General features: G+C 38.8%; 2 protein-coding genes across 10 annotated transcripts in view; one reads left to right on the forward strand and one right to left on the reverse strand.

Annotated features, from left to right (window-relative positions):
- Vti1b (Vesicle transport through interaction with t-SNAREs 1b) overlaps positions 1-4836 on the forward strand; it is a 42131-nt gene extending 37295 nt beyond the window's left edge. For all 6 annotated transcript variants that reach the window (XM_071685958.1, XM_071685954.1, XM_071685960.1 and 3 more), the window contains exon 5: positions 117-4836. In XM_071685958.1, the coding sequence (XP_071542059.1) occupies positions 117-419 (303 nt within the window). In that variant the 3' untranslated portion in view covers positions 420-4836. The remainder of the gene's footprint in view (positions 1-116) is intronic.
- A 5135-nt stretch (positions 4837-9971) lies between these two features.
- The window catches only part of LOC139761648 (immunoglobulin superfamily DCC subclass member 4-like), a 265177-nt gene continuing 257873 nt past the window's right edge, over positions 9972-17275 (reverse strand). For all 4 annotated transcript variants that reach the window (XM_071685953.1, XM_071685952.1, XM_071685951.1 and 1 more), the window contains one exon: positions 9972-14781. In XM_071685953.1, coding sequence (XP_071542054.1) covers positions 14539-14781 — 243 coding nt within the window. In that variant the 3' untranslated portion in view covers positions 9972-14538. The remainder of the gene's footprint in view (positions 14782-17275) is intronic.

A 17275-nucleotide genomic window follows, 5' to 3' on the forward strand; every position in this document is an offset into this window, starting at 1 on the left:
AAATGCACAGCCTGTCAAATTTCATGGATGAATCTATTATTAGTTCTATTTTGAACTGTTGTTTTGCATATGCTTTTTAAGACTACATAGTTGGTTGATGATAATTAAATTTCCAGGTCCAACAAGGCATTGCAAGTCTTGAACGAACATCAGCAAGTATAGCTCGTTCTACAGCAGTTGCGGTAGAAACAGAGCAGGTTGGTACAGAAGTCCTAGGTGAGTTAGGAACTCAACGAGAAACTTTGACCCGAACAAGAGACAGACTGATTGACACTGATGCTGAACTGAATAGAAGCAAAAGAATAATTCGATCCATGTCACGTAATGTATTGTATAATAAAATACTATTGATAATTATAATCGTATTAGAGTGTGGAATACTTGGCGGTGTAGTTTATTGGAAATTTTTCATGAAATGATTTGGCCCTAGGAGATGTGAAATAATCACAGTATAGCAGATCACTGAATTTTCATATGAATAGCTGTAAAAGGAAGGTAATGATTTTGTGTACACCAATTTTTGATTATGTGTCTGTTTCAGATACATCATTTCCTGCATTTGTTTTAAGTAAACACAAGAATCCCAGCTTATGAATTCCTTTACTTTGTCTTTCCATGATATATTTGATCTCCTCCTACATATATTCATGCTTTGTTACTTTATCTTTCAAGATACCCATGCTACATCAAAACTAGTCTTTCACATTGTTGGTAACTACCTCAAGAATTCCCTATCTACACTAAATCATACATTCTTCCCGTCCATAACTTATGAAATTGATATCATATATTCAAAGCATAAGAACCCTCTCTTATTTGATTGTAGTCTCACACATAGTTCACATACAGTTTGTATCATCAGTTACTTTGTGCATAGATACAGTGGCCACCAGTGAGATTTGCATGAGGGGGCTGCTGCACAACCATCAAGGGTAAACATGAAACCATGAGAACTGGGTATTCACCACCAGCTAACACTTTCTTGGTTTCCATTTCCTCTTTATACACCACTTAAAACAACCAGGAATTGAATCATCAGGATTCTGCAGCCATTTAGGGTACATCTTTGCCCAAATTTCATGAATGGCCCCCTCCAGCTTAGTTAGCAACAAAATATCATTGTTACACAATTTCATTTTCAAAAGCAACTGCAAGTTTTCTTCTGGATTCAGATCTGGTGAATTCTTAGGTCAGTCATTGAAAAACTCCACTGCATGTTCCTTAAGCCAGCAACTAATTTGGCAGTGTGGCAGGGAGCCCTATCCTGCATGAACACTTTGGCCTTGCACTTTTTGAACATATCTGGAAGGTGGTCGCACAATAGCTTGAGGTAACTATATCTGTCCATGGTTTCACTCTTTAGCAACACTGTAAGGTACCCAACACCACAATAACTGTCCTGTCCCCGACTTTTCCTCCATTTTTTTCAATGATTTCCTCTCCACAAATAATCCATTGCACTTATGTGCTGATGACTCAGCACTGCATTCATCCATATCCTTCACTTCTGCTCCCTTGTCTGTCACTCGATCTGCATCTCATCTTGACACAGCTTTATCATTAAACTCGGTCTTGGACAGGATATCTCAGTGGGGTAGATAACATCTTGTTAAGTTTTATGTCTTCAAGACCCAATTTCTACCCATCTTTCTATCGAAAACTCTTCATAACTCTCACCTCTCCTTTGACTGTTCTGTAATTTCACCTCTTGACTTGATAAACATACTTGGTATTAATGTAACATCCACTCTTTCTTGAAAACCCCACATTACAGGAATAGTTGAGTCTGCCCCTAAGAAACTGGGTGTCCTGCTTAGATGTCAAAACTTCCTTTTTTCTGAATAGTTGCTCTGTTTATACAAGGGATTGATTCATCCTTGTACAGAGTACTGCTGTCACATTTGGGGTGGTTCTGTCTCTGTATCCATACTTGACTGAGTTTTTGAGGTGGCTGCTTGAGTGTCCCCACCACAATCTAAAACAAGCAATATTTGGCAGTCTGCTGCATGACATGACAAACCTATACATTTCAACGTATACATATATATACATACACAGACATATACATATATACACATGTACATAATTCATACTTGCTGCCTTTATTCATTCCCATTGCCACCTCGCCATACATGAAATGACAACCCCCTCCCCTTGCATACACACGAGATAGTGCTAGGAAAAGACAACAAAGGCCACATTCATTCACACTCAGTCTCTAGCTGTCATGTATAATGCACCAAAACCACTGCTCCCTTTCCACATCCAGGTCCCACAAAACTTTCCATGGTTTACCCTAGACGCTTCACATGCTGTGGTTCAATCCATTGACAGCACGTCAACCCAGGTATACCACATCATTCCAATTCACTCTATTCCTTGCATGCCTTTTGTCCTCCTGCATGTTCAGGCCCCGATCGCTCAAAATCTTTTTCACTCCATCCTTCCACCTCCAATTTGGTCTCCCACTTCTCGTTCCCTCCACCTCTGACACATATATCCTCTTTGTCAGTCTTTCCTCACTCATTCTCTCCATGTGACCAAACCATTTCAAAACACCCTCTTCTGCTCTCTCAACCACGCTCTTTTTATTACCACACATCTCTCTTACCCTTTCATTACTTACTCGATCAAACCACCTCACACCACATATTGTCCTCAGACATCTCATCTCTAACACATCCACCCTCCTTCACACAATCCTATCTCTTGCCCACACCTCGCAACCACATAACATTGTTGGAACCACTATTCTTCAAACATACCCATTTTTGCTCTCCGAGATAACATTCTAGTTTTCCACACATTCTTCAAAGTTCCCAGAACCTTCGCCCCCTCCCCCACCCTTTGACTCACTTCTGCTTCCATGGTTCCATCCGCTTCCAAATCCACTCCCAGATATTTAAAACACTTTACTTCCTCCAGTTTTTCTTCATTGAAACTTACCTCCCAATTGACTTGTCCCTCAACTGAACCTAATAACCTTGCTCTTATTCACATTTACTCTCAGCTTCTTTCACACACTTTACCAAACTCCTCAGTCATCAGCTTCTGCAGTTTCTCACCTGAATCAGCCACCAGCGCTGTATCATCAGCAAACATATGCCTTTTCCAGATCCATAAATGCTACATACAAATCCATTTGCTTTTCAAAGTATTTCTTACATACATTCTTCAAAGCAAACACCTGATCCACACATCCTCTACCACTTCTGAAACCTGATCCACACATCCTCTACCACTTCTGAAACCACACTGCTCTGCCCCAATCTGATGCTCTGTGCATGCTTTCATCCTCTCAATCAATACCCTCCTAATCAATATCCCTGTAAAATTTGTGTGCTCATACTGTACCTTAGTTCTTAAGTTTGTTTAAATTTCTGTGTAATTTCATTATGTTTTCATGGTGCAAGTTTAGAATATGACTTTCTTGAAAGATATGGTTCTGAGAAGACGGACAAATGGAATTGATGACTTTGTGGAGGTACTGGACTGAAAAAAAATATATAAAATCATGGGCTTGTTAAGGGTGTATTAACAGTTTGAATGACAGAAAACAAATGGTTCACTTGCTCATGAGTGAAGTGTAATTTGAATGGAATAGATGGAAGCCCATGGAAAGATAGAAGGATAGTGAGAAATAATTGTGATGTAAGAATTGTAAGAATGTTTGAGACATTGTTTAGAGCACTGGCTGCTAAGAGAGGGTTTGTGTTAGCTACACTATACAGACTGGTAAATTGCATCCCTAATATCAGATATGATTTTGTACTGATATTAGTCCAACGATATATGGGATCATTGCAGACTATATTTGAGTTGAAATAACATTAAAAGACAGGATTGTGTATTTTGTGGATGCCTATTGATATAGCTAATATTATAGGCCTTTGCAGTCAAGGATAAAAGTGCTTACTGTATTATGAATGCATAAATTTCTTGGCAGAACTGTTGAATGTGAATTTTGTAAATTTGAACATTGTTTGGCGAGTTTCAGACACAGGCTGCATTTTGAAATGGATCACCAAAGTTATAAAAAGAACAGGGGTAAGCAAATGGTTTTTCCTGAGTTTATGCTTATACTTCTTGCCATTCAAAGTTTATGCCTGTAATGCAAAAGTTTATTATTTTCAAAGACGTATACTTCCTGTTTGTAGTGATATTATGTAACATTAAATTTTTTTTGCTGTGGCCAATGCTAGCTAGTTGTTTAAGTCCTTTAGATAAAACAGTTCAGTTAGTACATTTCAGATTCCCTATGTACTAAAATTCTTAGCTACCTTGAAGTGCAATTATTTTTGTTCTCTCACTAAGTATCAACATATTAGTAATGTGCATGGTGAGATATTTAGCTCTTACAGTAAGTCTGTCAATATGAAATGATTATAAGAGCTTACAGTGATATTATCAGTTATTCCAAATTAATAGATTTAGACATGGTGGTTGGTAAAATAGGAGGATTCCTCTAAATACATCTTTTAATACAGTTTAAGTTTAGTACAGTGACTAATGTGAAGGAACCAGCCACTATTAAGTTAGTGAATTTTCATGTATTACATATGGTAACAAAGAATTTAACGCTTAGAATGACTTTTCAAAAGGAGTAGTTTAAGTCTAATAGTATGAAATGACAGGTTAGAGAAGTGCTACAGCATAATTAGAAAAACTGTTGACATTTTATTACTGGTTTATATCAAGAGAAATTCTAGTCAAAAGTACATTCAGGGGTTTTATAATAAGCCATGTTTTAAAAACCCTAATTAAGATGTTAATTTTTTCTCTTTAGTCTATATGGAGGACATTTACTTTTAATAAAAAAAAAATGGACCTACACAATTATGTTGTTTTCTTCTTGGCCAAAAATAGTTAGCCATTTATTCATGTAAGTTATCAAGTTTACTTAAATCACACTATGAATAGCCTTTCATAACAGAGATAGTATATGATCAACATACAGAGGCTCTATGCCACAAAAGTAGCTTCTGGTATGTACTAAAGTAGGCCAAAAATATGTAGTTTAAAGAAATGCACATTTTTGGTCCTGTTTAGAGAAAAAGTTGCCTGATTTTAGTGATGATAGAGCTGTAGCCCATACCAGATAAGGTTGTTTTACTGGAATGCTATAATTCAAATTCACCCATTTTGTCTAGGTATGAAGATATCTAAATTTCTTGGTAATTCATCCAAAATATTCAGAAAGTTGTCATGGTAGTTATAAGAAATATTTTTGTGCACTCTCTGTTCTGAACTTCTGGGCCCTAACTAAAAATTATATTTGAAGTAGCATATTCTTTTAGTTTGTGTATATTTATCTGTTCCTGAGTAGCTGTATAATCATGACTCCTTTATATTTCCTTCTCAAGAGTTGGTTGAGTGGCTAAATGCCAAAACCTATCTAGCTATTTTTCTATCTATATATCTGACACCTTTTCCCATCTGGAATCTCCTTAAGGGCATGGCCATGGCAATAGTCTCTATAACTAATGGAGAATTGCCCAACTCACCCACATTCATATGTACATACATAAACACCCACACACACACATATACATACCTGTACATTTCAACTTATACATACATATACATACACAGACATTACATATATACACATGTACATATTCATAAATGCTGCCTTCATCCATTTCCCGCCACTACCCCGCCACACATGAAATGACACCTCTGTTCCCCCACATGAGCATGACGTAGCACTAGGAAAAGACAACAAAGGCCACATTCGTTCACATTTGGTCTCTGGCTGTCATGTGTAATGCACCAAAAGCACAGCTCCCTTTCCACATCCAGGCCCCACAAAACTTTCCATAGTTTACCCCAGACGCTTCACATGCCCTGGTTCAATCCATTAACAGCACATCAACCCCGGTATACCACATTGTTCCCATTCACTCTATTCCTTGCATGCCTCTCACACTCCTGTATGTTTAGGCGCCAATCGCTCAAAATCTTTTTAACTCCATCCTTCCACCTCTACTTCGGTCTCCCACTTCTCCTCGTTCCCTCCACCTCTGACACATGTCCTCTTTGTCAATCTTTAATCACTCATTCTCTCCATGTGACCAAAACATTTCAATACTCCCTCTTCTGCTCTCTCAACCACACTTTTTATTACCACACATCTCTCTTACCCTTTCATTACTTACTTGATCAAACCACCTCACACCATATTGTCCTCAAACATCTCATTTCCAACACATCCACTCTCCTCCGCACAACCCTATCTATAGCCCATGCCTCGCAACCATATAACATTGTTGGAACCACTATTCCTTCAAACTTACCCAGTTTTGCTCTCCGAGATAATGTTCTCGCCTTCCACACATTTTTCAACGCTCCCAGAACCTTTGCCCCATCCCCCACCCTGTGACTCACTTCCGCTTCCATGGTTCCATCTGCTACTAAATCCACTCCCAGATATCTGAAACACTTCACTTCCTCTAGTTTTTCTCCATTCAAACTTACCTCCCAATTAACTTGTCCCTCAACCCTAGTGAACCTAATAACCTTGCTCTTATTCACATTTACTCTCAGCTTTCTTCTTTCACACACTTTACCAAACTCAGTAACCAACTTCTGCAGTTTCTCACCCAAAACAGCCATCAGTGCTGTATCAGCAGCAAACAAGAACTGGCTCACTTCCCAAGCCCTCTCATCCATAACGACTGCATACTTGCCCCTATCTCCAAAACTCTTGCATTCACCTCCCTAACAACCCCATCCATAAACAAATTAAATAACCATGGAGACATCACGCACCCCTGACACAAACCATCATTCACTGGGAGCTACTCACTTTCCTCTCTTCCTACTCGTACACATGCCTTACATCCTCGACAAAAACTTTTCACTGCTTCTAGCAACTTACCTCCCACACTATACTCTTAATACCTTCCACAGAGCATCTCTATCAACTCTATCACATGCCTTCTCCAGATCCATAAATGCTACATACAAATCCATCTGTTTTTCTAAATATTTCTCACATACATTCTTCAAAACAGACACCTGATCCACACATGCTCTACCACTTCTGAAGCCACACTGCTCTTCATCAATATGATGCTCTGTACATGCCTTCACCCTCTCAATCAATTTTTTTTTTTTGCTGTCTCCCGCATTTGCGAGGTAGCGCAAGGAAACAGACGAAAGAAATGGCCCAACCCACCCCCATACACATATATATACATACGTTCACACACGCAAATATACATACCTACACAGCTTTCCATGGTTTACCCCAGACGCTTCACATGCCCTGATTCAATCTACTGACAGCACGTCAACCCCGGTATACCATATCGATCCAATTCACTCTATTCCTTGCCCTCCTTTCACCCTCCTGCATGTTCAGGCCCCGATCACACAAAATCTTTTTCACTCCATCTTTCCACCTCCAATTTGGTCTCCCACTTCTCCTTGTTCCCTCCACCTCCGACACATATATCCTCTTGGTCAATCTTTCCTCACTCATTCTCTCCATGTGCCCAAACCATTTCAAAACACCCTCTTCTGCTCTCTCAACCACGCTCTTTTTATTTCCACACATCTCTCTTACCCTTACGTTACTTACTCGATCAAACCACCTCACACCACACATTGTCCTCAAACATCTCATTTCCAGCACATCCATCCTCCTGTGCACAACTCTATCCATAGCCCATGCCTCGCAACCATACAACATTGTTGGAACCACTATTCCCTCAAACATACCCATTTTTGCTTTCCGATATAATGTTCTTGACTTCCACACATTCTTCAAGGCTCCCAGGATTTTTGCCCCCTCCCCCACCCTATGATCCACTTCCGCTTCCATGGTTCCATCCGCTGCCAGATCCACTCACAGATATCTAAAACACTTTACTTCCTCCAGTTTTTCTCCATTCAAACTTACCTCCCAATTGACTTGATCCTCAACCCTACTGTACCTAATTACCTTGCTATTATTCACATTTACTCTTAACTTTCTTCTTTCACACACTTTACCAAACTCAGTCACCAGCTTCTGCAGTTTCTCACATGAATCAGCCACCAGCGCTGTATCATCAGCGAACAACAACTGACTCACTTCCCAAGCTCTCTCATCCCCAACAGACTTCATACTTGCCCCTCTTTCCAAAACTCTTGCATTCACCTCCCTAACAACCCCATCCATAAACAAATTAAACAACTATGGAGACATCACACACCCCTGCCGCAAACCTACATTCACTGAGAACCAATCACTTTCCTCTCTTCCTACATGTACACGTGCCTTACATCCTCGATAAAAACTTTTCACTGCTTCTAACAACTTGCCTCCCACACCATATATTCTTAATACCTTCCACAGAGCATCTCTATCAACTCTATCATATGCCTTCTCCAGATCCATAAATGCTACATACAAATCCATTTGCTTTTCGAAGTATTTCTCACATACATTCTTCAAAGCAAACACCTGATCCACACATCCTCTACCATTTCTGAAACCACACTGCTCTTCCCCAATCTGATGCTCTGTACATGCCTTCACCCTCTCAATCAATACCCTTCCATATAATTTCCCAGGAATATTCAACAAACTTATACCTCTGTAATTTTAACACTCACCTTTATCCCCTTTACCTTTGTACAGTGGCACTATGCATGCATTCCACCAATCCTCAGGCACTTCACCATGAACCATACATACATTGAATATCCTCACCAACCAGTCAACAACACAGTCACCCCCTTTTTTAACATATTCCACAGCAATACCATCCAAACCCTCCGCCTTGTCAACTTTCATCTTCCGCAAAGCTTTCACTACCTCTACTCTGTTTACCAAACCATTCTCCCTGACCCTCTCATTTTGCACACCACCTCGACCAAAACCCCCTATATTTGCAACTCTATCATCAAACACATTCAACAAACCTTCAAAATACTCACTCCATCTCCTTCTCACTTCACCACTATTTGTTATTACTTTCCCATTACCCCCTTCACCGATGTTCCCATTTGTTCTCATGCCGTACGCACTTTATTTACCTCCTTCCGAAACGTCTTTTTATTCTCCTTAAAATTTAATGATACTCTCAACTCCCAACTCCCGTTTGCCCTCTTTTTCAACTCTTGCACCTTTCTCTTGCCTCTTTCTTTCATACATCTCCCAGTCATTTGCACTATTTCCCTGTGAAAATCATCCAAATGCCTCACTCTTCTTTCACTAATAATCTTACTTCTTCATCCCACCACTCACAACCCTTTCTAATCTGCCCACCTTTCTCATGCCACAGGCATCTTTTGCGCAAGCCATCACTGCTTCCCTAAATACATCCCATTCTTCCTCCACTTCCCTTACGTCATTTGCTCTCATCTTTTTCCATTCTGCCCTCAATCTCTCCTGGTACTTCCTCACTCAAGTCTCCTTTCCAAGCTCATTTACTCTCACCACTTTCTTCACCCCAATATTCTCTCTTTTTTCTGAAAACTTCTAAATATCTTCACCTTTGCCTTCAGGAGATAATGATCGGACATCCTCCAGTTACTACTTACTACTTTTGATTATTGCTTCTACTATTTTGCCACAAGGCAGGGCTAGTGCATATTGCTCATTGCAAGAAAATCAAGATTTATGAAGAATGAGCTGTGTCAGTTAAGTGTTGGCAAGTTTTATGTATGACAAGGAGGGATTGTATGTTTGTGGACAGAATGCCAGTAGTCCACATGTGGGTGAGGCAGAAAGAAGTGACAGTTACCTAGGTCAGAGGAGTCCAACTTGACAACCAGTAGTGCTGGCTTACTACAAAGCTGTCATTAACCCTCCCAATACCCATACAGTTAGGACTGGTAATGTATCTCCCTGGTCATTCACTGCCTATCACCTCCTACCGGCCAAATGCCAAACAATGATTCATTTTATCAAAAACTTTCCTTGGAAGCTGTATCTTCAGAAAGCATTCAGTTCTCACATACTGAGGGAAAAATAAAACTTCTTTTTTATTATTCTGGATTTATTTTCATCAGTGACAGGCTGAGCATGGAGCCCAGCACCACCTCACCTTGTGCGGCTGCGGATGTGGCCAATCCAACTATTATAATGATGTCATGACCTCCGCCATCACCATTTCTTCCATGGAATGTCAGGGAAGAATCTTGTTAATACTTGATATTAACTGTACAAACTGCTTATAGCTACACTGTGAGGTATAGTAACAGTTACAAGACAACAAAAGAACTAGATAATTCCTATGTTTAATACCTATCATATTGTCTAGGAGGCACCTGAAGCAAAGCTGGTCTTATTCTGCTTTTAGATTTTCTCTGGTTAAAATGGGATATATATATATATATATATATATATATATATATATATATATATATATATATATATATATATATATATATATATATCTTTCTTTTTATATATATATATATATATATATATATATATATATATATATATATATATATATATATATATAACAATAAAGATGTTCTGTAAATATACATATAACCCCTTGGAAAAAGTATGGTAAGATTTCCCTCAATAATATTTTAAATAAGCTTAGTACAATGACTGTAAGACTGTAAACTGTGAATCAGAACATCATGTTAATGCCAAAATCTTATGTACAAGTGCCCAAGGGGGTTAAAGGGATAAGTGGAGCTGTGAGCATGACATGGCATGCCATGTCTTCACAGAATGTTGACCAGGTACTGAGTGGCTGATGGGAGGGAAGGACAGGCCACAGACAGGAGCGTGACGCAAGGCAGGGCAGTCTTTGTTACCCCAGGACAGTTTGCTGGTGAACTGACTCATTTGAAATGACTCTTCGAGTGAGATCAGAATATCACGCTGGCAGTCTAACTTCTGGAGTGACCATCCAGCCAAGGCCATAAGAGCAAGTGAGTGAATTGACCTCTAGTGACTCTCCAGTTTAGGACAAGAGGTCTTTTCAGGAAATGTCCTAGAAATGATCGTCCAGCTGTGGCCAGTAAACAGACTTGTGGAGCACGAAGCTGGTCTCTCTAACACACTGAACTACACTGCCAGCTTCGGGCTTCCCGTCAAAAGTCAAACTGGTCTAAGGCACAAATGGACTTGGTTGAGCTAGACTGATGGACTTGTGGCTAGGCTGAGCTGACAGTGAATACTAGAGGTGACACATTGAACATTAGTAGTACCATTTTAGTCAGTTTGTACAGTGTTACAGAGGAGAAGAATGTGAACCACTGAGCATGCAATAGGAGCCCAAGGTGTCACATCCTGTCCTGTTTCTAGTGTCCCAGTATCCTGTTCTTGTGCTATCCTTTGCTATACTGGAATTCATTTGATCTTGTCACTGACCCTTGATGCCCTGTAGCTTCATAAGACAGGGTGGGTGGATCACTTGAACTTATATGTGGAGGTGTTTGTACCTTGCTTAGTTTCCACGTCACCCTCCTGGGTGGGCCTACCTTGAAAGATATCTTGATTCATATACTGAAAATGGTGGACAACATTAATTATGTATAAAGCACTCATGGCTTTCTGACCTGGAGTAATTCTGAAATAAGAGGTCAGAGGTCAAGAAATACTCTCGGCCTTCTTTGACAAGCCTACTCATAAGTAGGATCAGTTGGAGAGGTGCTGTACTGCAGGTCTCTGGAGTAAGCCAAGATTCATTCCTTCTGCTAGTCATTTTGTTGCAAGATTGGCAATCATAAGCAAATCTTCATTACCTCTCCAGAAAATATTCCTGTAGGTAAGATACTGTTACAAGATCTGATAAATTGTTTTTAAATTATAGAAGTCCAAGTTTTCTCTCTAGTTTAAATTTCTTTTCAGCTACATCACAAAGGCTAAACAATCACAGTTATAACCACAGATGAACAACTCATCAGATCACTTGTTTGTGTCCCACCTCAAGTGAAACATCATGAGGTTCGACCCAGTGTAATGATACCCTTAGTTTGAACCCATCCCTTGTGACAAAATTAACAGTGAGCTCCCTTCCCATCCCTCGCTGTTAGAGTACCAACAGTTTGAACCTGCCTTGTGTGACAAAATTAACAGTGAGTCCCAATCCCCACTCCCTGCTGTAAGAGTACCAGCAGTTTGAATTCATCCTATGAGTCATGATCAAAAGTTTGAATCCACCTGCTTTGAGAGTACCAACAGTAAGAAATTGCCTCATGTGACATGATCAAGTTACAACCTATCTTTAAGTTGCAACCCACCTGTGATGGTACTAATGATATGAAACCATCCACCATCCAGTCTGACACAAGTTTCATCCCACCCACTTTCAAAGTTCTGATCGTATGAGCCCATCCCACGTGACAGGAATAAGTGAATGCATCCTGTACAACATAATCATCAAATTAAACCACTACACTAAGGCTATTATTATTATGAACCCACATCTGAGACATCATTATCATTTTGAACCCACCCCATGGAACAGAGTGAAGTTCTGAACCCACAACATGAGAAGACAGTACAAACATTTGAACCCATTGTTTGACTGTTTTGAACCCATACATGACAAAGTCAACAGCTTTGAACCCATATTTTATATAACTAGACACCGAAATCATGTTGGATAATCATTGTTGGCAGTTTCTTCTCAGCACAAGTGCAGCATTCACAAAAGGTAAAATATATAGTTCTTCATGGACTAAACATTCGGAAATGACAGTAGGAATGACAGTATCACCCACACATGGCACTGGACTATGTGAAGTGAATATGTGTTGTCAATCTTCCTGGATTACCATCAAAATATTAAAAAAAATTTGCTATCATATGCTGATCTATGACAACAAAGCATCACCTGCATGTATTCCAGTGTCCTTGAGTTGTGTTAACTGTCTTGTTAAGATGCTGCAAAATTAAGTCAAAGCTAGAGACGATGAATGTCACCAAGGGAGTTCACCCAAGACTGGGGAGATTACCTCGTGTGAAGCTGTTCATGCAGACCCAGGTGAGAAAGGCCCATCCCTTTCCTGACCCAACACACCTCCATAGTATGTGGGATGACTTTCTCTTCCTCTTAACTGGTAAACAAATTTTGTTCATCAGACAAAATATAAACAACCACATCACCTTAAAGGAATCTTAAAATGTCCTTCATGACAAGGCATTCCTGAGTCACCTTTATACACTAGGAGGCTACATTATAACAAGTCTAACTATTTTATGAGGCATTATATATTTGAAGCATGAAAACAGTACTCTCATTTCACCCTGAAATTGTCCTTGATTTTTATGCCCTGTCATTACCTACATTTCTATGTAACATCTACAGCGCAATGACTGCTCAAGGTTTAGTTACTCCATTAACACTCAACACCTTCATACTACTTCACAAAATTTAACAGTTCATTACAAATTTTACCATTTAATATTTACAGGTAACTTATGGCTACAAAGGAGTACTGAACTGTATCAAATAATACAAAAGACACTGCTTAAGGGTCAAAACTGGGGTTGGGGGTAGGAGGGGATCTCTAAGAGTTATTGGAATATAATATCTTACAGTAATTATTATGCTGTTAATTAAACTCTGCATGGATTAGTGTTCATGCTAATGTTTACAACAGAAGCACAATAGCCTCTATTTCATTTCTGTGCAGTACACGAACAGGGACCTATTCATAATACTTTTGTACATAATTCAAAGTAAAACATTGACACATACTCTATAAAAAAAAGTTTGGAAGGAATTCTGCCTGTAGTTCATAGTAATTAACGTAACTTTAGAGTAGCTATTCCTTTGAACACAATAGGAAAAATCTCACATAAACGAATGAATTTCCTGATGGTTTATGAAAAACTGTTCTTGTCCAGCAGTGACCCTTAACGCTTCCTTGGCAATCAAAATTACTGTACTCATAAAAAGTTATCTTTTAAATGCAAAAATTAAGCTTATCTACTTGAGGTGATGAAGTCGGCTAAATACAACCCAAAGATACTGAATGAAGGACATAGTCCCCTCCTCTCTGTGACTCTCGTAACTTATGAAAAAATATAACAGTGTTCAGACTATTCTGTTATACTGCATCAAATAATAAACGTGGTTTCTATACAGTCACATGTAAACAGTATAGTTTCATATATGTGTCAAAGATTACGAACTCAATCTCCATAATCAATCGCCTTGACAAACAATTAGTCAAAGAGGGGGACAAGCCAAATTCAAAATTTGCATTCCATTTGCGATGTGTCAGTGGCATTATGTCCTTACTTTAACAGGATTTCTAGGCTACCATCTAAAACTGCACTGTCCTGGTACTTGGCCAGTAAATGCTCTTCCTGTGATAGGGTATCAAGGCCCAAAATACCCTGAAAACTCATACCTCCATTATCAGCTTACGGTTGGATGCGGCTAGCCCTTGCTATGGTACACCTATTACATTTTTCCTCTCTCTCTCTCTCTCTCTCTCTCTCATTCAAGCTGTACCATAAGAAAGACAATAAACCAGCATTACTCCTTCTATGTGGAAGGCCTACTTGGGGCCTAAACTACTCGCTAAACCCGTGGCTTCACCCATGAATTAAGGCTAGTTCAAGCCCTAGGATACAATGGCTAGTGCCACCCCGGAGCCATTATTCAGGGAATTGGGATCAACCTGAGTGGATTCACGTATGGATCTTGGGTCAAAGTCCTTTAAACTAGAAAAAGCAGACTCTGCTGTGGAGACCTTCTGTAGTAATCGGCTGGAAGCATCATCGTCTATTTCATCTAAGCTGTCCTCTACTTTGTGAGGTCCAATTCCATCACACAGAGGCTCTACAATATCATTTGGCACATCAGCCTGGAAATGCCAAAGAGAGAATTCAGTGACAACATGAAAATGTTTTGGTAAAACAATTATACTTTTTGCACGAGGTTTTGATTCCCCCTAATGAATATCACTTAGTAACCTTAAACTTTTATGTATAAGCTCCAAAACTTAATCAGGTATAGAACTTTGTATGTAATACTCTTGATAAAAGTCTGGTCAAAACATTCATAAAATAATGGGGTAAAGTGCACAAGCTTTAAGTAGCTTCTAAGTGAATATGACACTGACTTGTACTGTTCAAAACTTTACTGGATTATAGTAAATCTTTTTTCATTACAGCATGTTTTCTTTGGCAGTTTAAGCACACTAATTAGTGAAAGACCTTCAACCTTTTTTCACTTATAGTTTTTCAAATGTTCACTTATATAAATTTCTATAAGCACATAGGGGTTCTAAAAGCACATATATCAATATCACAAGATGTGTTAGTAATCAATTTTAGAATGTACAGTTAAGTAGAGTTATCTAAATTCTGTATGAGAAGAAACATTTGGTGTACGAGTTTATGAATTTTTAGCTCACCTGTCTAAAGACCACATGAGCTTCTGCCATCATTTGGTATTCTTCATGCATCCATTAATTTTTCACATTTCAATCATCTTTGAAACTACTGGGCTAATCCAAATTAAACTTTACATGGAAGATCCTTTTTAAAATTGTGTGTAGTGATCCCCAACTGTTATCTCAAATGACCACTACTACTAAGCAATCATCTGTGATTTTCCAGATCCAGGTGGACATGGCATATGATTCAGATGGTATACCTCATCAGGTTCAAAGGAAGAGTGCTTTTGAGCAGGTACCATTCCTTGCTCACCTATTTTACCTCTGTTTAAAATCCCAGAGTTTCATTTCCCCATGGAAGCATGCCTTAGTGAAGCCAATGCTAAAAAAAGGATGTGGAAAGGGAGCTATGGTTTTGGTGCATTACACATGACAGCTAGAGACTGAGTGTGAATGAATGTGGCCTTTGTTGTCTTTTCCTAGCGCAACTTTACTCGCGTGGGGGGAGTGGGGTGCTGTTTCATGTGTGGCGGGGTGGCGAAGGCAATGGATGAAGGCAGCAAGTATGAATATGTACATGTGTATATATGTATATGTCTGTGTATGTAAATGTATAAGTCGAAATGTATAGGTATGTATATGTGCCTGTGTGGGCATTTATGAATATGCATGTGTATGTGGGTGGGTTGGGCCATTCTTTCATCTGTTTCCTTGCGCTACCTCGCTAAAGCGGGAGACAGCAACTAAGTATAATAAAAAAAATAAATAATAAAATATATAGCATTAATGTGATGGCCTTGATTAAAGCCTCAGTTGCTACCCAGCCAACATAAATAAAGGAATTAGAAGGATATTCTAATAATAAAAAACACTACCATGGGCAAAGGAACTCAAGCATGCTAGCAGACTAATGTAGGGCACTCAAAAGAGGTGTTTCTGATGTGCTTCAAACATTATTTCCCTAAAGTGCCCAGCATCCATATGTATATTACTACACTGTATGTACTTTTGTATATTACTATATGGATGAGCATGTATTTCTCAGGTGAAAGTATGAATTATAATTTTCTTTTGTGTTGAATAAAAAGGAAAAAAATCACTTGATTTTGATTAAAATTCACAAAGCTTAAGGTTAAGAAACTGGTAACTCATTATTCTACAGTTTCAGTTTAAGCTAATGGAGTATAAAAGTAAAATTAAGATCAATGACCTCTCTTGAGGGTTTATGCACAAGGCAAAAATGAGACCTATTTCTGAAGCCAGTGAGTTTTTTAGAGAAAACACACTTTCATTCAAGAAACTGAAAGGAGGCTGAAAACTGTCTAATAAAATAAGTCCTATAGAGATATTGTGTAAAACCATTCAGTGGCATTGTAATGCATATGACCTTACTAACTTGATGTTTAATTCAAGACATTTAAATATCATCTTAGTGAATATACCTACACAGTATAAGCAGTACAAAATTAGATGATATCTAGTCACCAGGCCATCAAATATTATGTACACAGGGATTTAGCAGAATTTTATTGCATGTGGCACTTGATCTTGTTATCATACACTAATTTTAGATGAAGAACTTTTTATGTTGTGTTTAAGGTTCAGTCCATACATCCATTCATTCACCCAGTACTCAGATATCATGTACACAGATAAGTGGCAGCATTTTGGAACACAAAACTTTGATACCTTGAAATTTTGATCCTAATCTTGAAAACTAAATTAGGTGGACAACTATGTGTGCAGTATCTGTTTGGCACTATACGATCACCTCATCATGAGACTGTAAATGAACCTTTAGAAGCACTTTAGTAAAAAGACCTTATGACCTTAAACTCAGACCCCCAACCTCAAGAACTTATTCTGGTTAAAAGTTTGTTTGCAGTGTCTGTCATGAAACTTGAATCTACTTCTAATCACCCATCATGTTATAACATGTACACAGGATCAATATGCATGG

The sequence above is a fragment of the Panulirus ornatus genome, chromosome 41 (assembly GCF_036320965.1).
Source record: "Panulirus ornatus isolate Po-2019 chromosome 41, ASM3632096v1, whole genome shotgun sequence".
Taxonomy (NCBI): domain Eukaryota; kingdom Metazoa; phylum Arthropoda; class Malacostraca; order Decapoda; family Palinuridae; genus Panulirus; species Panulirus ornatus.